The following is a 27,658-nucleotide window of genomic DNA, read 5'->3' as shown; positions in this document are numbered from 1 at the left end:
TCATAGTCTTCAGACTCACTTTTTGCCAGGTCAGGAAGTGATGGGTAATATGAACACGTGATTGACAGAAATAAAATTTGGCACTCATCCTACATAGTATCATTTGTCTCATTGTCTAGCTGCTTTTTTTTTCATGGCAGATTGTCTGGTAAACTGCAATCCTCAGACACTAGGGCACATGAGAAACTGAATTTAATACCAGGGTGAGGTCAGCTTAGGCACCTACCTCCACCCACTTACATCTCACAAAAATATTTAATAGTCAACTAAAATGGTCATTTTTAAGTGAGATATAGTCTTGACCGAAACCTTTTAGTACCCAAAACAGACACCATAAAAGCCAAACAAAACATGGAATGAATACTACTAAAATGTGGATATTTATTTTCACACCATTTCTATTACTTACCAAATTACATGTTGAATTTCTGAACCTTACTATTTTTGGAAGAAGTTTACCATTTAATCTTCCTAGGCCTGCATGTATACTTGCTTGTAAAATGAGCAAATTGATTCCCAGCCTTCTAGGGTCATGTGAGGAGTCAGAAACTATTTTCACTATTTCAGAAAACCTGATGTAAGTTATTCATCGCTCTTTATTTATTACATATCTTTGATTAATAAGATATGGGCATTTATTTAGATTTATAGATAAAATCTATTAATATTTGAAGACCCTGGGACAAGAGGGTAATATTTGAAGGGAGGCATCCTTTTTGGTAATAATGTTGCTAATCACTGACCTAGAATCCAGAAGGCTGTAGTGTTATAAACTTCCTGGTGACATTATGTCCTTTTTCAAGTAATCCTAAACACTTTGTGTTACATCTTTCTCTTTTCTTGGACCAGTTTGCTTTCTCTTGTCATTCAAAAAACTTAGCTTCTCAGCGGTATTTTTATGTGCCTACATAAAAAAAAAACCCTTAGAATACAGGTCTGTTTTTAATATTTCATAATTAAAACAGACAAACCCCTTCTTTTTATTGGTTGGAATGTTTTAAATAGATCAGTACGAGCTTTTTCCTTTGTTTATAAACAACTTCAGAGTTTTTGGGTTTTTTCCTGGTCTGTCCTAACTTTTTAGCTTCAGTTATTATGTTAGGAACTCACAGCAGTGCTATGTGCTTTGTCTTTCTGTACCAAAAAGAAGGGATGGAAGGAAAGAAGAAAGGAGATTGTAGTAGTGTTATATTTATAAGTCAGAAATTATGGCAATAGAAACAGATTTATTTATTGGCTGTTAAATATTTTCAGGCTTCATATAAATAAAAGAGCAATTGGATAGTTACTCAGAACTATTCCTATTATGTAGTTATTCCTATAATCCTTTTACACAATATCTTGCTATATATTTTTTATTCTTATTGAATTTGAGACACTATATATTGTTTTGCCACTGAGTATGTATGATGAAACATAAGAATCTCACTGAAATACTAAATGTTCCTTTCATCCTTTCATAAGTGATTATATGTATCTAGTACCCACATTTTAAATTAGGACTTAATGGCTAGTTTTGTTCTTTGCTTTTATGTGCGTTAAAATGGAAATTACATATATATTTTATTAATTAGGGTAAAATCCCCATTGTTTTTCCTATATCATGAATCTCTTGAGTCTTGAGTATATTACAGCAGAGTCAGCTACTTAAGAGCTATTAAAAGATGGAGGGTAGAGGGAAAGTGATTTAAAGCAGTCAGCCTGGCTTGCTTTCTGGTTAACGTATCTGAGGAAAATTGAAATTATTTATATACTGTCCACAGTATATTTTGCTTTCTCTATTTCATTAAAAAGTGATTAATAGGTTTCTATTAAAATCAAGCTATGTGAAACCAACTTTATTTTCTTTGCTTCCTTCTTCCTTCCCTTCTTTTCTCTACCTTGTTTCCCCTACCTACCCCCCAGACCCTGGCAACCACTAATCTACTTCCTCTCTGTATGGATTTACCTGTTCTGACATTTCCTATAAATGGAATCATGCAATAAATGGCATTTTGTGTCTGGCTTCTTTCACTTAACATGATGTCTTTGAGATTCATCCATGTTGTAGCATAAATCAGAACTTCATTAATTTTTATGGCTAAATAATATTCCATTGTACATATATATACTGTATTTGACATATCCATTCATCAGTTAATGGACATATGGATTGTTTCCACTTCTTAACTGTTAGGAATACTAGTTCGTGTGTGTGTACAAGTTTTTGTGTGAACGTATGTTTTCAGTTCTCTTCGGTATGTGCGTAGGAGTGGAATTGCTAGATCTTAAGGTTACTGTTGAGCCTTTTAAGAACTGACAAACTACCAGATTACAATGTGGCTGTACCACCTTAGTGGCTTTTAAAATTCTGTATCTTCATTTGTAAAAAGAAAGGGCACAACTGAGGTGTTGTAGGGAGGGAAGTGTGGGATAGAATGAAAGGAAGGTATTAAAACATTTTTTCCTGTCCATTTCTAAATATTACATGTAACCTTTTTCCCTAGAAATTTTAGGGAAACAAACTAGAATAATTAGTAAAAATTCAGACAAGTCAGTGGTACCTTCACCACCATTTTTATCGTGATAATTTGACGATCCTGTGTTTTATTTCTTATAGAAAAGCTCGCAGAGGCTCAGCGCAGGTTTGCTACACTTCAGAATGAGCTGCAGTCGTCACTGGATGCGCAGAAAGAAAGCACTGGTGTCACTACGCTGCGACAGCGCAGAAAGCCAGTCTTCCACCTGTCCCACGAGGAACGTGTCCAACACAGGAACATTAAAGACCTTAAACTGGCCTTCAGCGAGTTCTACCTCAGTCTTATCCTGCTGCAGAACTATCAGGTACTTAGATTCCTACCCTGGAAGATAGAGCTTTTAAGCAACTGAGAAATTATAGTAAGTGGAATTACCTTGAGCGGTACTGATGGGCCAGTCCAGAAAGGAAAATCCTTAGCATGCCTTTGTTCTTTAGGTTCTTACTGGGATTTCTGATGTTCTTACTGGCGGAAACCACATTATCAGAGATGGTCAAATAGAGCAATAAGACTTATTTATTACGGACTGCTTATAAATAAATAAATTCCAATAAATAATTCTATTTATTTAAATAAAATGAATGTATAAATATTTATTAATAAATGTTTATAAATAAAGATAATGACTGGTTAACTTGCCACTAAAACCCTTTCAGTTTTATTAATCACAAGCTGCAACATAACATTGTTTTAATCTTGCCGATAAAATCATTAAATCACAGCAAATGTTTTATACAGACTGAACATCTAAGCTGTTATATCATTTAGTATTTTAAAAATCCAATCTGAAAAATTGAACCATCATGTATGCAATATTTTGGAATTACAGGACATTTATTCATTTGTAATTCTTTATAGATTTGTTTATATAGTTAAATCTGTAAAGAATTTATTGAAAAACATGATTTGTTCAATGATAAAATTTTAAATTAGGCAAAAGCACCCTTCTAATCTTTAGAGAGACCTTATGCACTATTCTTTTTTCATTTTGTTCTTGTGATTAGTACTTGTAATCACTGGTTAGAATCATCACAGGGTTATGTATTGTATAAAAACTGAATGTTATATAACAAAAGTATTACCGGGGTAAATCCTGGAAATTTAAAATAAAAAGTCCATGTAGTCTCATGTCTGCAGCAGTCTAAGTTGTTAATCCATGTACTTATTTCTTTCTTTCCCTTTTGTAATTCTGCTTTCTTCTTTGGTAGTTTAGTACTTTATCATTGAAAGAACCACCCAATTGGAAAGTAATTTTAGAAGACTAGAAAAATAATTATATAAAATATATATGAAAGGAAATTCCTTTCCTTTAAATTTACCCATTAGCTTTATGGTTTATTTTTTATTTTTTATTTTTTTAAAGATTTTATTTATTTATTTTTAGAGAAGGAAGGGAGGGGGGGAGAGAGAGAGAGAGAGAGAGAGAGAGAGAGAGAGAGAGAGAGAGAGAGAGAGAAACATTAATGTGCAGTTGCTGGGGGTTATGGCCTGCAACCCAGGAATGTACCCTGGCTGGGAATCGAACCTGGGACACTTTGGTTCCCAGCCCGCGCTCAATCCACTGAGCTACACCAGCCAGGGCTTATGGTTTATTTTTAAAAAGAAAAATGTATTTCTTCTTTCTTATAAAATGTTAATATTTTATATTTCATTAAATATGCTTGTGTATTACAGGGAAAACATTTGTTAATTTTTTTTAACTTTCCTAGAAGCTTTTGTTTTGGCTTATTGTAAAACGTTGCTTGGGAAAATGAAAATAATTGTTGTGTAAGTTTTGATCTGTCCTCTATTCTTTGAAGCTGTTTAGTCAGTGAGACTACATTTATTTTGAGAATGAGGAGAAAGTTGATGGAAAACAGTCTACAAGTTATGGTGTATGCACCCCAAGTAGAATTCAAGATGATCCATTAAAGTATGAGAAAAAAGTATGATCCATTCAAGTATGAGTTATAAGCAAGCAAACGAAGCCTAGTTAGGAGTGAGGGCCCATCTTTTCAGTAATGTGGATATGTGATCAACAACTTTGGGAGAACTCTGGTTTACAGAACCTTGTGCGTCCACGGTTTCCTGCTTTTTTGCATGTCGATCAAACAACAGAATTTGAGAATATAGAAAAGTAGGATTTTGATATTATAGAAATGGAGGAAAAATACTAGCTTCTATCCATTATCAGCAAAACTGTAAGTATGATCACTTCTTTCTACTGACTCATCTTTGCAATCCCATCCCCAAACTGAGAATGAATGGAAGCAAAATGAAAGTTAAGAAAAATAGCTAATCTGTTTTCCAAGCTGGTTTGGATGTGCTTGCATTGTAGTGGGGGCAAACGGATTCTCTGAAATTGAAATAATAAGGTTTATTTTTAGGGTTTCTTTTGATTACTGATAAAATACCACCTTGAAATGAATAAATAAAATAAGAAAGAAGAGTCTCATCTTTTCAGTGAGTGCTTTTATGACAGCATTGCCATTTCCTTCGGTCCTCAACCTTCAGTAAGCGCTGTGTACACATGGTGCTTGTTATCTGTCTTTCATCTTCTTTGATGGTGGTGGAAATTACAGTAGTGTTTCTCTTTTTTTCCTGTAGAATCTGAATTTTACAGGGTTTCGAAAAATCCTTAAGAAGCATGACAAGATCTTGGAAACATCTCGTGGAGCAGATTGGCGAGTAGCTCATGTAGAAGTGGCCCCATTTTATACATGCAAGAAAATCAACCAGCTCATCTCTGAAACTGAGGTATATTAATCTGACTCAGATGCCATGTATTTTCAATAACTTACATGTCTTATTTTTAATCAAATAATTCCTCATATCTGTTCTCCATTATAATTGATTCTACCTTTAAATATATACATACATACACTGGGTTCAGCAGAAGTAAGACCTGCTTGAGTGTGGTTGGTAAAGTAAAAATATGGGCGTAATAATTTATAGTTTTAATTTGAATGTCTCACCTAAAATGTCATACTATGGGCTTGAGTGTGAGTGATATTGTATTGTTACAGAATTACATGCTTATGATTTTGTAATAAAAGATTTTGTAATAAAAAGGGGGCATTATTTGTGCCAGACCCTGTATTCTTGCTCATGATTTTATTCTTTAATCAGTACTCATTCACCAAGAGGTTACCCAAGTACCATATTTATAAATGGTTCAGAATTATTTGCTCATTACTCAAGTTCAGTATAACTTGTGTCAAAATTTAATACTGTGTCTTCCTAGGCCGTGGTGACCAATGAACTTGAAGATGGTGACAGACAAAAAGCTATGAAGCGTTTACGTGTTCCCCCTTTGGGAGCTGCTCAGGTTAGCATTTGTTTCTGGTTGTTTGGTTGGATTTGCCGATTTAATAATCGGTACAGTATGTTTAGCTGATGAAATATATACTGATTTGGTTACTTTAAAAAATGTTTCAAAGTGTTTAAGTAGTTAATACTATTCTTATTTTTGTATTAAAAAAATCAGCCCTGGCTGGCGTAGCTCAGTGGATTGAGCACGGGCTGGGAACCAAAGTGTCCCAGGTTCGATTCCCAGCCAGGGTACATTCCTGGGTTGCAGGTCATAACCCCCAGCAACCGCACATTGATCTCTCTCTCACTCTCTCTCTCTCTCTCCCTCCCTCCCTCCCTTCCCTCTCTAAAAATAAATAAATAAAATCTTAAGAAAATATTTAAAAAAAATTAGATGCCAGATCTCACTTCATAATGAATTATAATGTCTTCCCATCTATCTCTTCTATCCTGTACTTGTTTATTTTTATTGACATGCTAATAACTTCATTCTCACCAAATGATTGAGATGTGTATTTAATGATGGGGGGTATCAGATGTGTTGGACTATTATATAGCTTCATCCAAAATATAGTAGTTAAACCTACAAAAGCATTTATTAAATGATATTTGTTATACCAGAAAACATTTAAGTGGTATCTTCTGTGTCATAAGTTTCAATAAACTAAAAAGGATTTAAATCATAGAATGGTAATCAATAACAGAAAGAGCTTTTTTAGTCTCATCCCAATGAAAGGCATTTACAAGAAATCTACAATTAATATCATAGTCTACTTAATGGTAAAGCACTGAATGCTTTCTAAGAACGAAAAAAGATACTCACTTTTCTAGATACTCTCTTTGTCCTAGAGATTATAGCCAATGCAGTCATGTAAGAAAGAGAAATAAGAGGTATTCAGATTAGAAAGAAAGAAGTAAAACAGGTGGGGGTTTTTTGCCAATGACATGATGACCTAGAAAATTCATTGAACTTATAGATTAGCTGCTAGAACTAATGAGTTTAGCAAAATTGCTGAATACAAGATCAATATATAAAAACCAATTATATTTCTATATGCAGTCATGAACAATTGGAAGTCAAAAATTTTTTAAATAATGCTATTTATGATTAAGACATAGAATATTTAGGGCTAAGTGTAACAAAAGATGCTCAAGACCTCCAAATTGCAATTAAATCTTTCCTATAAGAAAATCAGTATATATATAATTTGAAGCCTAAAGTTGTAATCTTATTTATTTAGTGACTCAGATTTCTGTGAAAGAATTCAAATAACTGGCAACTCTATTTCTAGTATTATAGAATGATGAAAGATGATTCTATAGTTCAGATTTATAAAAATGCAGGTCATAAAATATTTTTGTTGATTTCATGGTAGAATTTTGAGGCTCATGCTACTGATTTATGACAGCATATACTAAATGTAGTCAATATTTTTCCCTATACCCAAAATTCTGTTTTTCTGTCCATAGCCTGCACCAGCATGGACTACTTTTAGAGTTGGCCTATTTTGTGGAATATTCATTGTATTGAATGTTACCCTTGTGCTTGCCGGTAAGTAAGTAGGTTAAATTTTGAATTAAATTATTTTTACACATATGCCTATGTTGTGTTCTGTCCTGTCAGACCTACTACCAAACTACGAAAGTTATTGAAAGAGAAATCTGTTAGGGCTAAGTTTTTGTTCTTATAAATTATTGGGAGTAGGGGAAGTCATTTGTTTTGGTTTGTTTTCCCTTGTAGTATATTATCCTTTAAAACATTGCTAGTTGATTACTCTTGTTCTCCATCATTTTCCAGAGTTTGCGTACAAATTCTTCACACTTTTTCAGTGTTCATTTATCAAGAACCTTAGGTCCCTTGATCACAGGTGATAGTACATAAGATACTATAAATCATGTACCGATTTATTTACTTTGCTTTTTGGAGAGTCTTTCATATCTCTTCTAGAACCTATTTACAGTTACTTTGCATATAATTTTAAGAAGCTTATTATATAGTTTCCTATTCTATAGAGTTAAAAATTAGAAAGAGGTAGGAGGAATTGCTAGAAGCAAGTGCACTCCCAGCATCAAGGAATCATTGAACCACAAGAGGGGCACCACCTTTCTAAACCCACCAGCAGAAGCATGTGGCATTGTCGATCACTCCTTGAAATTTTTCTTCAATTGGATTTGCTGGAAAACCACACTCTGCTGGGTTTTCTATTATATTGCACTGGCAGTGCTTTCCCAGTCTCCTTTGCTAGCTGTTTTTTGTGTGTTTTTTTGTTTTTTTTTTTTTGTTTTTTGGTGACATCTAAATGTTGGGGAATACTACTAGGCTCACTTCTGAAGTCTCCTTCTCTGTTTACATGTCTTTATTACCTAGGTAATCTTACTCAGACCCATGGACATAAATACCATCTATGTAATCGTGACTCCCGAGTATGTATAGTCTTTCCTCTGAATGCTACTTAATTGGCTACTTGGATGACTAATAGACATCTCAGACTTACATGGACAATGTTTTTGTAAACCTCAAGTACACTTTCTCTTTAATATGGCATCACCCTTCATCAGTTTCTCAGGCCAGAAACATTTAGCCTCTCTTTTGCCTTATAATTCATCTCCAGTCCATCAGCAAATCCTGTTGCTCCATCTTCAAAATATGTTCTGAATCAGACCACCTCCACCAGTGTCAGCCTCAATATAGTCCAACGGCCTTCTGAACTTGTCTCCCGGCAGCCTCTCTTGGGTTCTTAGAGCTACCACTGTCTTTCTTTTAAAAAATAACTTACATTATATCGATTTCCTCTTAAAATCCAGTAATGGCTTCTCTTACAATATTGTTGAAACTTCTCACTACAGCCTATAGGACCCTGCAGGAGCTCGCCGCATGGGCCTTTCTGACTTCACATGCTGTCATCCTCCCCACACTCAGTTTTACTCTGTTTTTAACCATACTTGTATTGTTACTATTCCTTGAACACCCCAAGTTCATTCCCATCTACAAACCCTTGCAGTTGCCTAAAAGGCTCTTCCCCCAAGGTGTCTGCTCTTAATCCCTCACTTCATTCTTACGATCTCTATTTAAATGCCACCGCCTCAGTAAGGCCTTTCCTGGTCACCCTACCCTAAAATAGCTTGTTCTGTCCCTTTAGCCTACATTAGTTTTCTTTAGAGCACTTGTAATTACATGGCATAATGTTTCATATTTATGTTTCTCGCTATCTGTTTTCCCACTGGAATGTAACTTTCTTGATGCCTGCTCATCTCTCTCCTGTTCACCATTGTATCTCCAGCACCTAGAATACTGCCTGGGACATAGTAGGGGTTTACAGAGTATTGATGGAAGTGTGAATGGATGCAAGAGAAAGGACCAAGACAAAAGTAAATGATATACAAACATACATACACACAGGGAAAAGACACATCTCAAAGGTTCTTGCAATTGAAGACTTTTGCTTTAAGGTCAAATAATCCTGCTATACCCCAAGAGTCTGTGTATTTATCCTTATAATAATAACTGTGAATCATGAATAAAGGATTGAATTCTGCTCAGTGAAACCAGCAAATGTACATGACCTAGAACTAGGTGATATTGTATAAATCTTCATTGTACTCTGTTTTGGACTTTTAGTAATCATAATCATGCAAACACCATCTATTCTTCATGTTTCTATGGCAAGTTCCTAACACAGTGTCAGACATATAGCAGATCTCAAGAAATAATTTTATGGAACACATTATTCCTCACAAACATTCTTCTCTAAGATTGTTAGTTGCACATTATCAAATTTTAACCCAAGTTGTCATGGCTTTTAGAGAGTGTATGAACTATACTTATCAATATGTTTTTATTTGTGTTCTTAGTTCTCTTTCAATTACTAAAAACTAACTCTAATAATTATTGTTTGCATAAGCTCAGGATTTAATATTGGTGTAATTTATAATCATTTTTCAACCTAGTTCTATTTCTTCAGATGAATGCAATTGTTATGTAGAATGCATGGAAATAACTACAGTAAAAACCTAGCCCTGGATGATCAAGCCAGCTGTTGTGGAAACAACACTTACTGGTCTTCAAAAGACCTTGCCTGGGTTTCAGTCCCAACTCCAGTGTTTGTTAATTGTTTTGGCTTTAAGGATATCACTTTACTTCTCTGAAACAGTTTCTTCATTTGTTAAATGAGCTTAATTACTTCGATTTATAGGGTTGTTCCATTCAGCAAGCAAATGTTATGTATCTCACAATTATGCTTGATACCCCTGAGTCTTATGATAGAAAATCCCTTTTCTTTTTTTAATTTAATTTATTTTATTTTTTTAGAGAGGGGAGGGAGGAAGATAGAGAGAGAGAAAGAGAAACATCAATGTGCGGTTGCTGGAGGTCATGGCCTGCAACCCAGGCATGTGCCCTGACTGGGAATTGAACCTGCGATGCTTTGGTTCGCAGCCTGCACTCAATCCACTGAACTACACCAGCCAGGGCTGAGAATCCCTTTTCTTATGAAGCTCATCCTTGTGCCAGAGAGATTAAGACATATTAAAACAATAATACACAACAAGATAGAAAGTGTTAAATGTTCTAAGCAGGTCAAAGAAACAGTGATTACTTATAAATGAGAGCATCAGGAAAGACTGTAAGGAAGAAATGACATTTATACTGAACACTGATGGAATGAAAAGACATTTCAAGAGAAGGAGGCAGATGAGCAGAGATTTTAATTTTAGTTGGGTATAAGGGATGGGGCATAGGAGGAGGGAGTGGGTTATGAAAGAGAGGAGTGATATATTCACCTAGGGTAAAGGAGAGTATTATTAGATGATAAGAATGAAAAGATACAGTAGCTTGAGATCAGTTCATAGATTCTAGGTTAAGAAGTGTAAGTAAAACATGTTTTTGGTTGGGAAGCACTATGTCAGTATAGGAGGTGTGTCCAGAAGTTATCTAGTCATATAACATGAAAAATAGAGACATTTACTGAAGAATATACAAGAAACATTGTACATAGGACAACAACGCCTCAGTTCCCTTCAAAGTAGGCACCTTGGGACCTCACACAGTTCTCCCTATTGCTGTCAACTTCTCTGTCATATTTTCCTGAACCTCATCAACAGCCTGAAATCTCTTACCTTTCAAAGATCATTTTAGTTTTGGGAAAAGCTGGAAGTCGCAGGGCACCAAATTTGGTCTGTAGGGGGTTCTGAGTCACCTGGGTGATTTGATGTTTTGCCAAAAACTCTGCAGGAGATGAGATACAAGAGCAAGTATGTTGTTGTGATGAAGCTGCCAATCACCAGTTGCCCATAGCTGCAGCCTTCTGAATCATCCAGATAGTTTCTCTGAAGGAATGTTCAAGCTTAAAGAAAAATTTGATGCAGATTTGTTGCTCTACTCGCTCAGTCTTTTTGAATGTGACGGCCACACAGACACAAGCTCACTCAAGGGTGTCTTCCACCCCCACTGACTAGTACAGTGAAGTTGTCATTGTTCACACATGCGCATTCGAAACCACTTTCCTTGGTTGCAAAGTTATATCAATGTCGGGCAAACTGTTCTCATTATACTAACAAGCTGGACTTTTTCTGGACAGGCCTTGAATATGGCGTATGTGTGGGAGTTGTTCTTTCTGTAGGGAAAACCTTAGTCATTTGTGGAATTTTTCTTTCATTGCTAAGATGAACATGGTGCTATTATCATCATTAAATAAGACATAAGCATAAATATCATTGTTTTTATGTGAATGAATCAAAAAGTTTTTTAAAATTCAGGGGCAAGATAAGGTTTTGTTTTCTTTCATAAATATAGATTACGTTTTTGTGAGACACTTGGAGTTGTTTTTTAATGTGTTGTTTGTGCATGTGTCCTCTCACCTCAGAGCCTTTCTTGGTCCAATTTTCGTGTGTGTAGGGGGAGGCAGGGTAAGTGTAGTGAAAGCCAGCTGGCTATTCTTGTTTATCTCCCGGCAGGTGCTCAAAGGATAGCAGTGTTGAGAGGGACACAGCGGTAGTGATGCACGTACACACGTGATTCTTTTTTCACACATTCACGCCAAAAAAGTAGTGTGCAAAAGGTAGTAGTTTCTCAGATTTAATAATTTAATAATTTGTCTCAAATTTAAATATGTTTCATATATTTACTTTCATGAAAATGAAAAATTACTTGTTTAGATTTTTTAACTTCTGTTATAGATTCCCAATAACCCTAATTTGATACAGTAACAATATACTTGTTCCTTTGCAGTCTGTTCTTCAAGTAAGAGGTAGAGTACCCCTTTGAAATTATTAACCTGGTCATGTCACTTATATGCAAAATCTTTAATTGGCTTCATACGTAAGAATAAAAGCTTATGTCTTGACAAAGTACTGTGAAGTCCTACCTGACCTGCCCCTGGCTGTCTTTTTACCACTTTATCTCTCATTTATTCCAGTCACGGTGACCTTGGCCTTCTTCCTGTTCCTGGAGCACACCAGGCTCATACCTGTCTTAGGGCCATTTACTTTCCCTTTGCTCAGAGCTCTGTCCCTTCAGAAATTCACAGGATTCAGTCTGTTTTTTTTTAAGGGAATGCAAATGATCTACAAATATATCCTGAGAGGTCTTCTTGACCATCCTACCTGAAATGGCATGTAACATCATTCTTTATCTTCGTACCCTACATTTTTTTCCTTCACAAACTTGATCACTGTCTGACGTTATACAGAACAGAAGTTTCCTGAGACCAGTGTTTTGTCTGTTGTTCATTACTTAGTCCCCAGGTCTTAGGTTTGTCTCACATATAATAAACACCTAATAAATGTCAAATTAATGAAAAAAATAGAAGTTTCCTCAAGTTAAAGGGAAAAATGATATATACTGAATACTCATAATTGACCAAACACTGTTTTAGTCACTTAATATATGTTGTTCACATTTCATCTTCTTAACAAATTTTTAAGAATAGTTAATGTCCCCACTGACCAACAAGGAAAGTGAGACTTAGAAAAATTAAATAATTTGCCCTGCTATAGCTAGGATTTGAAATCTGGTTTATTGTGTTTGACCCCAAAACAAAGGCTTTCTCTACCCTGTGTTTTTATATTATTAAATGTGTTATGCATTTTAGAGAATACAAAGTTAAATAAGTGATTGTTTATATGAAGTAAGTGTATAAGGTTACAATGCATAATTAAATATCAAATGAGTGGTACTAACGATAATTTTATAGTGCCCTGGCTGGTGTGGCTCAGTGGATTGAGTGCCGGCCTGGGAACCAGAGTCACCAGTTGGATTCCCAGTCAGGGCACATGCCTGGGTTGTGGGCCAAGTCCCCATTAGGGGGTGCTAAGAGGCAACCACACATTGATATTTTGCTTCCTCTCTTTCTCCCTCCCTTCCCTTCTCTCTAAAAATAAATAAATAAAATATTTTAAACATAATAATTTTATAGTTACTTGGAAAAATTGAGAAATTGTCAGCCAAATTGAAATGTTTTGCACATAGTAGGCTCAAAATGAAACATATTGGTTCAGTGAATTAATGAACATATGAGGATCTCTTAATCAGTAGAATTTGAATTGTTGGAAAGAAAGAGCAAGGCCCTTTTATGTACAGGGGACAACAGAAGCACATGTGAAATAAGAATTTATTAAAATTATAATAAAGCTCATCAGGAAATAAGAGTTAAATGTTTAAGGGGGCTATGAGATAAGTTTTAGAAAAGGGATTTGGAGACCAGGTTCTAGAGAACTTGAATTGGTAGGCTAGTGTTTGAATGTTGGACAGCTACAGAATAGTAGTGACACTGAACATTTTATGGGCATGTGGGCAATAGAAAGTAGTGGATAAGAGTGTGTGGGCTTAAAGCAAAACTGAGTTAAAATCCTGGCTCCGCCATGTACTAGCTTATTAGCTTTGAGCAAATTACTTAACCTGTCGGTGCTATAGTTCCCTCATCAATCAAATGGCAATAATAGTTTTTAACTCACAGAGCCATTTTGAGGATTAGATGAATCTCTGTATTATATGTAAAAATACTGATAATCCTTGGCACGCGGTCAGCATTCTAAGTATTAACTGTTATCTTTTACATCACTTTTTAATTTTCACATTGCCATCATATGTATTATTTTCTTTAATTTTCACAGCAACTCTGTAAGTAGGTATTACTCTATCCAATCTAATGATGGGCAAAGCAAAGCCAAAGAAGTTGTGTCATGGCAGAAATCCCCAGCTGACAGAACTGATGTTATGGTTCTAAACTGGTTTACCTTGATTCTCTCTGAAATCCAGACACTAATGGAACAATGAACTAACATGCTAATAGTCAAATTTTAGGAAAATTCCTTTGTGGGATTTTGCAGAGTGAAATGAAAATGGGAAGGAACCTAGAAGCAAATTTACAGGATCTTAAGATAATCTAGATTTAGGTTTTATTTATTGAAAAAAGTTCGTGTGACAGGGCTGTATCATTGAGAATTGCGAGAAAAGACAATAAAGGAGACATTATGAATATTCTAACTAACCAATTAATTGTTATTCTTTCAGCTATATTTAAACTTGAAACAGATAGAAGTATATGGCCCTTGATAAGAATCTATCGGGGTGGCTTTCTTCTGATTGAATTCCTTTTCCTACTGGGCATCAACACGTACGGTTGGAGACAGGCTGGAGTAAATCATGTGCTCATCTTTGAACTTAATCCAAGAAGCAACTTGTCTCATCAGCATCTCTTTGAGGTAATCAAAGCAAGACGTAAGTCCCACAAATAGAGTTTGCATTAGCTATACAGCTGGTTTAGTGGGTACTGAAATCTGTCTTCTGCTTGAAGAGGACTGTAGACTTAATAACTAAACACTTCCTTACCTTTTTTTATTAAAGAGATTCTGAGTAATGGTAAAAATAAAAATAATAATTTTTTTTTCTCTTTTCTGCCCTTTATCAGATTGCTGGATTCCTTGGGATATTGTGGTGCCTGAGCCTTCTGGCTTGCTTCTTTGCTCCAATTAGTGTCATCCCCACATATGTGTACCCACTCGCCCTTTATGGATTTATGGTTTTCTTTCTTATCAACCCCACCAAAACTTTCTATTATAAATCCCGGTTTTGGCTGCTTAAACTTCTGGTAAGTCCAGACATTCGTGTATCATTGTTGGAATGGTGTGTTGGCTCCCCTCAGGGTGAAACCCGGGCTGCTGCAGTGTGCAGCTCCGGAAGGCATGGTTCACACTGTAATCCGTGTGAGTGGTGCCGGCTTCAGAGCAGAGAATGCACTGCACCTAATGTCACGCAGCGCAGTGTCTCTGGCAAAAGCACACGTGCATTTTTTTCCTCCAAAAATGGAGTATAAAGTGTCCAGATAGTGAAATGATTTTGCAAATTAATAATAATTAATTCATGATTAATTTAGTTACTTCATTATACAGGTTATTCAATCAACTCTGATAACATGTAGAACTCTGTAAGTTTCCTTTTCTTAACAAGTAGTAAAATTTTATTTTTCTGTTTAATTTATGAAAGGTTGGTTCTCTAACAGCATTAGGAATATTTTGCCAGATCAAGTTTAATTTGAGAAACTGACTTGGATGCTTTGTTTATAATAAATTTTATTTCTTCTTCCAGTTTACTTATTTTCAATGATCTCAATGCAGTCTCAGTATTAAGATACAGAACATAGTATTAGGATATGAAAAATGGTAGCTGCATTTTTTGTGTGTGATAGTATAAAGTTAACTCTGGGAAAGGATTTCTGCTTACTTCTAAATTAAGACAGCTCTATATTGAAAATCAATTTGGAATGCTTTCATGTAATTATTTCTTAGATTATGACTTATAACTATAACAGAAGAATAAAGATTAGTGATTAAGTTGATCATTCTCTATACACACTTTCAGAATTCCCACAATTACCTATTTCTTTTTTATTCTGTATGCCCCTTATAATTAGCAGATTTTTATTGTTGTTGTTCTTAGCAATAAACTCCCTATATGTAACATTGACTAAATTTTTAAAAATCTGAAGACATAAAACATGGCCTTCCTATTAAAAAACAACATAATTAGCACTTAACAAATAAAAGGCAACTTATGTTTGAATATAGGTGAGTATTTATAGCATTCAGGAAAAGAAAATGGACCAAATCTTGATTTTTTTCCCCCCACAAAATTGTTTGGTTTTTATTTTTATTTTTTATTTTTTATTTTTCCCACTAGGATTTTTAAAATCACAAATTGAGAACCTCCCTCTTTTCTTCCAATTTCATTAAATACAAATAAATAAAAAGTAAATAATTTCATTTAAGGAAATTAGGCCTAACCACTAAGCCTAACTTTGGGGTTGGATTCTGAGTATGTAACTTCACTGTACAAGAGTATTTTGATAAGTCATAAGTATACCATTACCTTTAATAGGTTTTATCATTATCTCAAAAACATAATTTTTAGAGGATTTTTTAAGATGAATATTTGAGCCATTTTTATGTCTCTTGAAATCTGTACTAAAATCTTTTCCAGCTAGTACACTATTAGATTGCCTTTCTTATTTTGAGATTATTAGTCAAATTTATTACTAGATTTTGTAGAGTTTTAAACTGTTATTATTTGGTTACAAGGAAATAACTTTAAGATTATAAACACCTATTGTTTTCTGCCTCAGTTATTGTGAACTCTCTATATAGTTATTTTGAAATAAGGTTTGAAAGACTCAGAAAACTCAGGTGTTAATATGATTGTATCACTGCAATAACGAAGTAATACAGTTATATGCATTGTATGCTAAGTGAGCATTTCCCCAGTGCTTCCTTTTTTGTTTAAATAGTAAGCTATGATTCGTGCATGACCAGTTACTCTTATTAGCAGAATGATTCCCCGTTGAGTAGACATTTATCTATGCATCTGCTGTGTGCTCATAAATGAGGACTTGTTGATGGAAGAGGTTGGCAATGCTAATATAACAGAATAATAAAATGTGCTATCAGAAGCAGTAAAATACAGAAGGAAGCACTGTGATTTGTTATAACTGTAATAATAACTGTAAATATAACTGTAAATAGGAAAATATTTATAGATAATTGTAATATTAATTGACCTGTCAACTTACTTGAATTCAAATCTCACTGAGAAAACTTACCCTTAGACTCATTTCTAGTAAATTTATAAGAATGTTTCACCCTAGTTATGTTTCTCTGATATAGCTCTTTTTAAAGCCTCATCTTGAAGTAAAACTATATTTCCTTCTTTCTTCTTTAATTTTTAGTCGGAAAAGAACATGTCACTTGTCCATAGTGGTAGGCACTGGGCATCATTTACACCCATAATTAAATCTGAATCGAATTGATATATGCTACTTTCCTCCCCCAAAAAGCTTAAATATTTTTTATAGGCAATAGATTTATTTTTATACTAGTGTTACATATCAAATCAGTACAGTTTTTTGTTGTTGGTTGGTTTGTTGTTGTTGTTGTTGTTGTTTTTTTTACATTCATGAAGTCATACATACATCCTCTCTCCAGATCTGTATTTGCTCTAATTGGAAATCCAATTAGGAAGCATAAACAGTGACTCAGATTTTCTGAACAAAAATATCTTTTTTTTTTTAAGATTTTATTTATCTATTTTTAGAGAGGGAAGGGAGAGAGAAAAGAGAGAGAGAGAAACAGAAACATCAATGTGCGGTTGCTGGGGGCCATGGCCTACAACCTAGGCATGTGCCCTGGCTGGGAATCGAACCTGTGATTCCTGGTTTGCAGCCCGTGCTCAATCCACTGAGCTACGCCAGCTAGGGCCAAAAATATCTTATTCTTACAGAAGACTACTTAAAGTTTTTACATTAAAGTACTTTGCTATATAATTTGGGAATTGTTTTTTCCAATATTTTCTTTAATTGTATAGTAAAATTTTTATATGTCTCTACTATAAGAAGAGATGAGAGACATGTTCTCATTTAATAATGTGCTATTCTGGACATCCTTTTAATAAACCATGAAGTTGGAGCTGCTGTTAATCCACATTTTATAAATGAGGAAACCTAGATTTAAAGCAGTTAAATGAGGTCACAGAGTAAGTAACAGAGACGAGCCCGGCAGTCTGTACTCTTACACACTACCACTGAACAGCTAGGCCTGGTAGTTACTTTATCTACGATGTCTGCCTTTGATCGAGTGGATCAAACTAATGAAATATAAAAATCAAATTTGGAAAGATTGTGATTATTCACAAGCCTATAAAAAGTAGAAATTAAAACTTAATTTCCTTGACCACTTATCTGCATTAACTTAGGAGATGTTAGCGTATATCCTTTGTATTAACTCATTAGTGACTTTCTTTGTGTATGTGGGTAAAGCATCAAATATCCAGAACTATCTCTAGCTTTCTTAATAACCATTACTCACTGAATTGTTATAATTTTAATCAAAATCAAAAAGTAGAAGTTGAAGGACCTTAGCTAGAACAAGAAAGGAAGAAGGAAAATTCTCACTCAAAAGGTGGAATTCAGATAAATCTAAGATGAATTTGACTATATAAATGTTAAGGAATTAAGTAGGATCTATTTATTTTCTACCGCCACCCCAACCTTATCTCTGACTGAGCTACTTGCTCCCTTTTTTTGTTTCCAGGGTATTTTGTATGTGTATCTGTAATAGCACTTACTACACAGTACTCACATTATTTCTTTAGGTATTTATTTGCCCAGCCAGACTGTGATTTGCCCAATCATCATTTTGAGGTCTTTGAGAGTAGAGACTATTTTTTAATTTATCTCTACACCTCCACAATCCCTGATGTATAGTAAATTCTTAATAAGTCTTTGTTAAATGCATGAATGACTGTAATTATATTGTCTTTCATTAGTTTTATTAAACCAACATTTATTACCCCCTTCTTTCTTCCTTTCTTCATCTCTCTTTTGTCCCTTCCTCCCAGTTTCTATTTTCATGCCACTCCCTTCCTTTTTCAGTCCCATCCCTCTGTCTCTTAGTTTCTTATTTAATGCATTCTCCTCCTCTTCTGCTCTTATGGAGGCTTTCTGTGTTGGCCAGGTTTTGAGGCTGGGTTTGGCAGATTATGAGAGTGATGGCAGTATGTCTCATGTTAGTGAGAAATCAAAAATTTGTCCTAGGCTACCAGTTTCACAAAATGACTAGAAGTTGAGTTAGACTTTCTGATCCTTTGGTGTATTCTAAATTATCCTCTTATTTCTGTCTCAAGTCTATTCTATACCCTAGAGTTCCTTAAAATACTGTATAAACTGGTAGCAGAACCTTTTTGTGCATAAATAGCTAGCATCTCAAACCCTAAAGTGCCCCCCACCCCCAAAAAGAGTTTGCTGTACCTGGAGCGTATGGTGGCAGAGAGTATATATGGCTTGTCTCTCTGGCTTGTTGTACAACTTACTGAAAGAGCGAGTCAGTGATCAGATCAAGCCATGGACTCAAAACATATCAGCATGAGAACATGTCTCAATGTCTGTATTTTGTCCTGTAGACAGCTGTTTTAACTTCCAAAGTTCCAAGCAATACCTGTCACAGGTATTTGACACCCAGGATTGATTCATAATAAAGCCATTTATCTCCCTGAAATAATAAAGGGAAATGTTTAGAGAAAGAATAGAAAAACAAAACAAAACAGCCAAGTCTGAGAAGAAAAAGCTAGGTCTCAGGCTGAATATGTCTACTAAGTGAATATAGCTAGATGGCAGGAGAGCTACAGATTTATTTTTGCTACTTCGAATTCCTTGTTTTAGGAGTGCATTATCACCTGTACTAGATAGAAAGGGTCCAACAGGGTGAAGATTAAAGCTCCCTTTATCCTGTCTTCACTTCACTCCAGTCCTCTCAAGGCATTCTGCACAAATTGAGGTTATTTCTGGTGATTACATTAGTATCTAATCATGCCTCTCTCTGCAGTTTGTGGATTTCTCTTTGCAGTGGTTAACAGGTTTCCATCGAAGAGGTTAGGATAAGTTTGTTTTAGGTCTTTTGTAAAATGGGGATATGAGAAATACCTATTTCATAAAATTGTTACAGTTAGTGGATTATGAGAAATGCATTATGAGAAAAATACACAGCATGGATTAGTGCTCAATACATATAACCTGAATTCATTGTTTTCATAACAGTAGGGTATGGGCTGATTTTTGTGGTATAATTTCAAGACAAATAAAGTCATCACCATGGCATTAATGAAATGAAAGTGATTTTGGTCAGAGAAGGTACGCTCCAAACCGTGAGATGAACCATCCTTTCCCTTACTACGAATACTCTGTAGGCGAGGGAGTGCCAGGCTTCCATCCCAGCTACGATGGGAGAATATTTCAGAAATTATCATAACACATGGGTCTCCAGCAAAATTTACCTTAAAGCCTAATGTTAGACATCCTGTCAGCACGTCTACCTTCTGCCACTCTCTGCTTTTGACTTCAGCTCTTCACACTCTCTGCTTTCTGTTTTCTAAGTGTAGCTATTTCTGCCTTTCCCCACCCCCTTTATTTCCTTTCTTAGTTATGCGTTCAGTGCATTTCCTTTACTACTAATTCTCAACCTAGCCACTGTTGCCAGGTTTCTGTGTTTATGATTGATTCATTGGTTTCCATTTCATCAGCTAAAGTAATCGTGCTGCATGGTCAGACATGAATTAGAGAAATTTAATATACATTTTCTTGTTTCTTTCTCTGTGTTCCAATTTTTCTTTCTTTCTCCCAGTTTCGAGTATTTACAGCCCCCTTTCACAAGGTAGGCTTTGCTGATTTCTGGCTGGCCGATCAGCTGAACAGCCTGTCAGTCATACTGATGGACCTGGAATATATGATCTGCTTCTACAGTTTTGAGCTCAGATGGGATGAAAGTGGGGGCCTGTTGCCAAATAATTTACCAGGTAGGGTATGAATGTGCATCCACACTACTAAACTGCCAGTGCAAACCAAGAAATACTGGGAATGGGAACTGAGACATATAAGAGCATGGTGAAAACTCATCCAGTAATATTACAATCTTAATTAAATGTACTTGGAACTCCTAAAAATCTCTATCTGCCTCTAAAAATCTCTATTATTTGCCCCTTAAATTGTATGTTATGACTTTAGCCATTCATTTGCCAAGAGATTTACAACTTACACTTAAACCATTCTAAAAGTAAAATATTCTGGTACATTAGTAGTTATATCACAAATGCTTTAGTGACAGTTGCCCCCCAGTATTGCTTTTTAATGATCAAAAATACTGATTATTGAGAGTTGTTAGATCAAGTGCTTTGAGAAAGCCATATGTCTGTTTTTTATCTTACTGGGAACCTTGTTTTTCTGCTGGCTGTTTTTTCCCCACTCCCAGTTTGTACCAGAAGTTCAAGATATAAAGGAACTTTGCCTTAATGACAAAGACCAAATTTAGACAGCTTATGTAACATCCGACACTAACAAAAGTTAGTGAAGCCAGTGCTAACACATTTTCATTGATTGCCAGCAGATGACAACTGCATTATAGGTTGATCACGCTATAATACATTCTCAGAATTTGAAGAAAAATTGATTTATCAACTCCATTCTTTTCATTTAAAAATACAAACTGCTCTTCATGTTTTAGAAGGCGGAGTATAGATGCATGAAAAACCTATAGCAGATATATTATAGTGGCTCGGTGTTCATGAAATTGACTGGAGTCACCAGTGACATTTATTTGTAGGCTTTCCAGATGTTTCAGATACAGGGCTAATTGTTTTCTCTTTGACTAATGTACTCATCTTCTAATTTTGTTATGGTTTTACCACGCTGCAGAGAAATGATCCCAGAAGAGATAGTCAGAAACCTGAGATGGCAGATTTGCCCATTAGGTCCTTCCTATGTATTTTACCTTCTCTCCTGGGCTTATTTACCACTAAAAAGATTAAGAATAAAGTAGGTACAGAGAAGAAAGTGATTCTGAAACCCAGGCTTCTTGATTTTATGGACTTGCTGGTAGTTACAATATATGACTAAATGATGTGAACAAGTTATTTTTTAAAATTGTAAATTTTTCTTCTTTGAAATCTTCACAGAGCGAGAAATTTGCCACAAATACTCGTATGGTGTGCGGGCCATTGTGCAGTGCATTCCCGCTTGGCTTCGCTTCATCCAGTGCCTGCGCCGGTACCGAGACACGAAAAGGGCCTTTCCTCATTTAGTTAATGCTGGGAAGTACTCGACAACTTTCTTCATGGTGACATTTGCGGCCCTTTACAGCACTCACAAAGGTATTCTATGATTGCCTCTGAAGAGATTTTTCAAAACCCAGATTTCGCTCCTTAAGTCTGTTACTAACTCTGCATACGTTTCCACTGAAACCCAGTCCCCTCAGCTGTCCTCGTTTGTTCTTGAACAGTTTTAGTCTCATTCCAATATTTACTGACAGGTGCCATTAAAAAGAATCAGAGTCTTCTGGAATAGAAGGATTTGTGGTAACGTTTAAAATCCTGAATCATGTTTAATGGGTTCAGTCTTTGGATACCTTGGGTTTTCATTTGGTTTTTTAGACTTGTTCATTAATGAGATTGGGAAATGCTAGGTGAAAAAGAGTCCCTCTGGCAATCATGTATATTTTTAATCGCTTTCCTTTACCAAGTTGTAGGGAGTGTTTCCAGCCCATTTAACTGCAAATTGAGTTCTCTGATCTCTCTAGTTTCTTATCTCCATGGCAACCAGTTATTACTTGAGATTGCTCTTATGTTGGGAGGAGAAAAAAGCTTTTAGTTCTGAGCCACATGCAGTCACAGCTTTTGAATTTTTAACCTTTTTCGAAGAACTGTCTATCAAGGATCTCACTTCCTTTTACTAAAATGCATCCTTTGTCTATTTAAATCAGTATCAGCCCACACCTTAGAGCCTGCACTCTCATCAGTGGGCTATAAAGAAATGCTACTAATTGAAATTATTACCATTCATTTTAAATACTTTGGTAAATTTTGTTGGTAATTTTTTTTTTGGAGACACTGTATTTTAAGAGCCTTAGTGTTCTAGAACTGCCACTTACCTCAAGTATATCTAATGGTCATGAAAGATTAGGGAGGTGGTTTTTTCGTAAGGCTTGGGATTTGGTCTCCAGAACATTATAACACATTTCCATTTTTTGCAGTAGATTATGTGATTACAGTAATATTGATAATGCAGCCAATAATCCTACCACTAAGTAAGCACTTTTGTTAGATAAGCATTTAACTAAGTACCTAAGTGAAGGAAGCACATCCTCAAAATTGTTATAATTTTAATTCTTGATGAGAATGCTGTTACTCAGCTGGGCATGCATCATGGTTTGGTTATTACTAGAGAATTTGTGAATTAGGCAACTGATTTGATCCATGGAACCAGATGGCTCAAGAACCTTTTACTTTTCTCCCATTTTGGATAAAAATAAGTACTGTTTTTTAGTTGGAATTTAGGGCTTATCTTCAACTACTGATACCATCGAGTAAGAAGCCGAAATCTGAATTCCTCAAATCTGCAAACACTCCAATTTAAAAACCTAAGGCTTGAAGCAGTGGTTTGCACAGTATTGTAGTTTCAGACTTTTTTTGCTCGTGTACCCCTTCAAAGAATTTTTAAACTATAATTTTACTATTTTAAACCACTGTTATTTAAATCATTAGTTCTTGGACATTTTTAAGTTTACACCTGAAATTTTGCATCTTAAGTTTAAACAACAAATATGTAGTTTCCAGTATATTTTAAATGTTCACATTTTAAAACAAAACTGCTAAATGTTTTACTAAATGTTTCCAAGTAATCTAAATATAAAAGTATGATACTCACCATGATTTATTTTTTAAATGAAGCAATTCTTTAATAGTTAGGAAATTTACATCTATTTCCCACTCAACTTTATTTTAAATTATTAATTTCCTATTACTAGGAAGTGCTATGAGATTTAATTTTTTCTTTCTCTCTTATAATTATCATTACCCTGATTATTATCTGTAGTTGATCAAAATAATATTATAGCCCTGGCTGGTATAGCTCAGTGGATTGAGTGCAGGCCTGCAAATGAAAGGGTCGCCGGTTCGATTCCCAGTCTAGGGCACATGTCTGGGTTGTGGGCCAGGTCCCCAGTGAGGGGTGCGAGGGGGACAACCACACATTCATGTCTCTCTCCCTTTCTCCTTCTTTTCCCCTCTCTCTTAAAAAAAATAAAAATCTTTTAAAAATTAATATATTACAAGTTTTAATAATTATTACACATCTCTTAATGAAATAAATTTATATAACTTGCTAATATTGTATTTTTCAGTTTTTACATAAGTTAACTCTGAGAAACTTTGTTAACTTTGCTATATAGATGAGAATCGAAGTTCTGTTGTTTCAGTATCACTCCATTTTTTTGGGACAAGTCCTGAGTTTTGTGACCAAAAAATTGCATAGTAGTCTATCACCAATAATTATTTCTAGTGATCTGTCAAGATTTTTTGTTGAAAATAAACTGAATGAAGTAAAGAATTGAACATAAACTGAGTGAAAAAGGATTTGTTAACTAGTTGCTAGAGCCATTCACTTTCTGTTTCTGGACAGTACAACGAAGAGCTTGTGTGGGATCAGTATGGTGCTGGATTTTAGAGGCTCCTTGATTAGCCAGACATACTCGAGAAACAATCAGGGAAATCAAAATACTGTTAATTTTAGTAATGTTTACCAATGCAGTGTTTTTTGATGAAACGCTTTTACCCTATCACATTCTTTAATGTATTTTTTGGGGGGGAGTCTTGGGACTGCAGGTAATACTCATCCAATTTATAGAGAATATCTGCCATATACCCTAATTAGAAAACCAGTCGGCCATATTAGAAAAAGTTTTTATTTAAATTAATGTATTTAGATACACTCCTGTATAAACACCTCACTTCTTAATTCTAAATTAGGGGCAGAAGGGAGTAGGTAGGTGGGTGCAGAGAGAGCAAGCATCATTCAGTAAGTATTATTGAGAATATTCTATGAATCAGGCTCTGCTGGGCACTAAGAATAGAGCAACAAACAAAACATGATTCTTACCCTTAATAATTTATACTCTATTAGGGGAAATAATCAAGATAAAAAGGATTAATTAATTATACTACAGTTCGACTATACTTAAAACTTCTGAACCGTACACCTAGAAATGGTTAAGGTGGTAAATTTTATACTTATGTATTTTTTACCATGATAATAACTTTTAAAAAGACAATTGAAATAAAGAGTAAAGAGATAAGTAAAGTACCAGAAACACCTGCATACAGCACAAGTCCCTAACACAGCCTCGAGGCCTCTCAGAATGGGGAGTACAGAGAAGACATCCCACAGGTTGAGCTGTCTGTATTGAGTTAAGGAGGATTCCAGTTATCCCATTAGGTGTTTTGCCCAGGGCGGTGTAATTTGTGAGTGGTGGAAGTGTTACCGTTTCCCAGTTCTGTCCGTCTTCTGCCTAGGGCTGTTTTTATTTCTCCTCAAAGCCACACCTTTAAAATGTAAATAATATCTGTTCCATTTACTTCACTATTTGTAAGGATTAAATAAGGTAATGTACCTTAAGAACTACATAATTGGAATTTATCATTAAGTGAAATATAATTCTCTTTGCTATGTAGAGCTGGTATATGTATGTGGAAAAGTCTGTGTAAGAGAAACCCTTTTGATCACCTGGCAGGGGGGCCGGGGGGCTTGTATGGGGCAAGTATCAATTAGAAATATGTTTGACTTTTTGTTCAAATAACACATGTTTACTCACTGAACTTGATTTACACACCCACGGTAAAAATTTTTTTTGAAGCAAGCATTTTTTAGACAGACCATTGGGTATATAGCTTAACCATATCCCTAAATTTAAAGAAAAACACTTTTCGTAATGCTGCATGTTAAGTATTTATATCACTTTTTTTGTTGTTGTTGTTTTATTTTACCAAAAAGGCTAGAACAGAGGGGGCAGAAATTGAAAAGACAACTCAGAGTGACGACAGAAAATTTGATATTGAGTGATTATCAAAAGTATTACTTGATTTCTGTTGCTTTCTTGGGCAGTATTCCAAGAGAAAAGGCATCAGAAAACATACTTTCAAAATAATCACTGGCCAAAAGAATAGAATCTGTATGGTTACTGAGGCACATCTTTTCCTATGGAGTGTGGATGTACTGTTATTATGGCAAAGGGTAAGTTTTATGAGGGAGGAAGTGTAGAAGATGGAGAAGTAGTAACCTGGTTCAAATTCAGGGATCTGAGTCTTTTCAGAGCACTAGCCTGTAAGAGTTACCATAGTAATAGCATTATCGGGGGTTAGGCATTTTCAAGATCTTTTTCCCAAAGTTATCTCTTATGTTATCTGCATAGTTTGTAAAAATGGAGGCACAAGAGTTAACTCTGTACCTAGGGTCATTTTTTTAACAATTAGGGGGGTAGCTTGGGCCCGTTTTAGGGAGACTATGATAATGTGGCAGATAGCCCTCACTTGTTGCCATAAGAAGGAAACCTATTTTAAACATTTCAGTATACTTTCTTTTCCGTCATTGATTTTAGAAACAAAGGAATGCAGTTAGCAGCCAATCTCCATATTTTAAGAATTCACATCATCACAAGCTTAAATTTGATGCCAAATCCTTCAGGTTTTTTGTTAGAATTGGGATTAGAAGAGACAGGAAAGTGTTTTAAATGGTTTTTGTGTGTCCTTGAGGTTTCTTGGCTTTGGCAAGGAAAATCCTGTGGGAGGTACCGTAATAGAAAAAGCCATTGTGTAGTCACTTCTACTGCATTGATGGGGAGAAAGCACTTCATTAGGTTTTCTGTTTTTCATTTACAGTTTGTAACATTCTAAAATATTCACGCATTCCCAGTGTATTTTACTCTCTGCTGTTCTCCAAATGTATAAAATAATAAACTTCTTTTTAAAATGCTTCATATTTTACTTTAAACTTTATTGTTTTCTGCTCTTAGACTTTTAAAGACACTTGGGGAAAAAAAAGAGGTTTTCTGCTGACTTAAAAGCTGAGTTCATTTATGTTTACTTGTTTTCCACCCTTCCAGGGTCCCTTCTAGTTTAACATTCTGGAAGGGGCGCCGTGCCCCTAATGAGGATTCCTCCGCAGTAGCTCAGTGCCTTCAGTGCGCACAGTCGCTCCATTGTCGTGAGCGAGCACACAGAGTCCTGCAGTCCTTCCTCTCTGGGGGCAGCCGGTTTGTTACCCTGTTTCTACCCTGAACAGTAGGCTGCTATGCCTGAGTTTCCAAATTTTAGTCTTGTTGTACTATAATAGAAACAGTAATTTTTTAAAAAAACTCTCCAGGGAAACTTTTGTCCTTTTTTTTTTTTAAAGACATACACAAAAAAATTTTTAAGTCATTTGGATAAATGTTTTTATTTTTGGCTTACTTATTGAAAGTAGCTCAAATCTTTAACCCTTTTGAAATTTGATATTCTGTTGTAATTTCTTTAGCTTAATACAGAGAGGAAATGGATTATTTTAGAATTTGTCATTTCTCAATATTAGCTTAAATCTTGCGGATGCCATAAAATCAGTTGTTTGATATCATCTGCTTCTGATTATTAATTTGACTTTAAGAAGTATTTCTTAAGTAGCTTTTCTCTACTTGGCATTATGCTAATTTAAAATACTACACTAGCCTTGGCTGGTATGGCTCAGTGGATTGAGCGCCAGCCTGCAAACCAAAGGGTCGCTGGTTCGATTCCCAGTTGGGGTGCATGCCTGGGTTTCATGCCTGGGTTGTGGGCCAGGTCCCCAGTGTGGGGTGTGCAGGAGGCAGCCACACATTGATGTTATTCTTCCTCTGTTTCTCCCTCCCTTCCCCTCACTCTAAAAATAAAATAAAATACTACACTAACAATCCCATTGTATTTTCCTTAAATTGCTTTAAAAATAGAGCTTTGAATAATAACATAAATTTACTTTGTA

At 35.2% G+C, this 27,658-nt stretch overlaps 1 protein-coding gene across 1 annotated transcript in view; it reads left to right on the top strand.

The window, feature by feature from the left end:
• XPR1 (xenotropic and polytropic retrovirus receptor 1) overlaps window positions 1-27,658 on the top strand; it is a 133,224-nt gene that overhangs the window by 80,934 nt on the left and 24,632 nt on the right. Inside the window, exons 4-11 of the mRNA XM_028530568.2 lie at window positions 2,600-2,823; window positions 5,103-5,252; window positions 5,740-5,823; window positions 7,278-7,359; window positions 14,317-14,507; window positions 14,714-14,893; window positions 20,469-20,640; window positions 21,796-21,990. Of these exons, the coding sequence (XP_028386369.1) occupies window positions 2,600-2,823; window positions 5,103-5,252; window positions 5,740-5,823; window positions 7,278-7,359; window positions 14,317-14,507; window positions 14,714-14,893; window positions 20,469-20,640; window positions 21,796-21,990 (1,278 nt within the window). The remainder of the gene's footprint in view (window positions 1-2,599; window positions 2,824-5,102; window positions 5,253-5,739; window positions 5,824-7,277; window positions 7,360-14,316; window positions 14,508-14,713; window positions 14,894-20,468; window positions 20,641-21,795; window positions 21,991-27,658) is intronic.

This window comes from Phyllostomus discolor, chromosome 14, assembly GCF_004126475.2.
Source record: "Phyllostomus discolor isolate MPI-MPIP mPhyDis1 chromosome 14, mPhyDis1.pri.v3, whole genome shotgun sequence".
Lineage (NCBI taxonomy): Eukaryota > Metazoa > Chordata > Mammalia > Chiroptera > Phyllostomidae > Phyllostomus > Phyllostomus discolor.
Note: the sequence above shows the minus strand (reverse complement) of the source record. Positions and strands in the feature narration are given on the sequence as shown.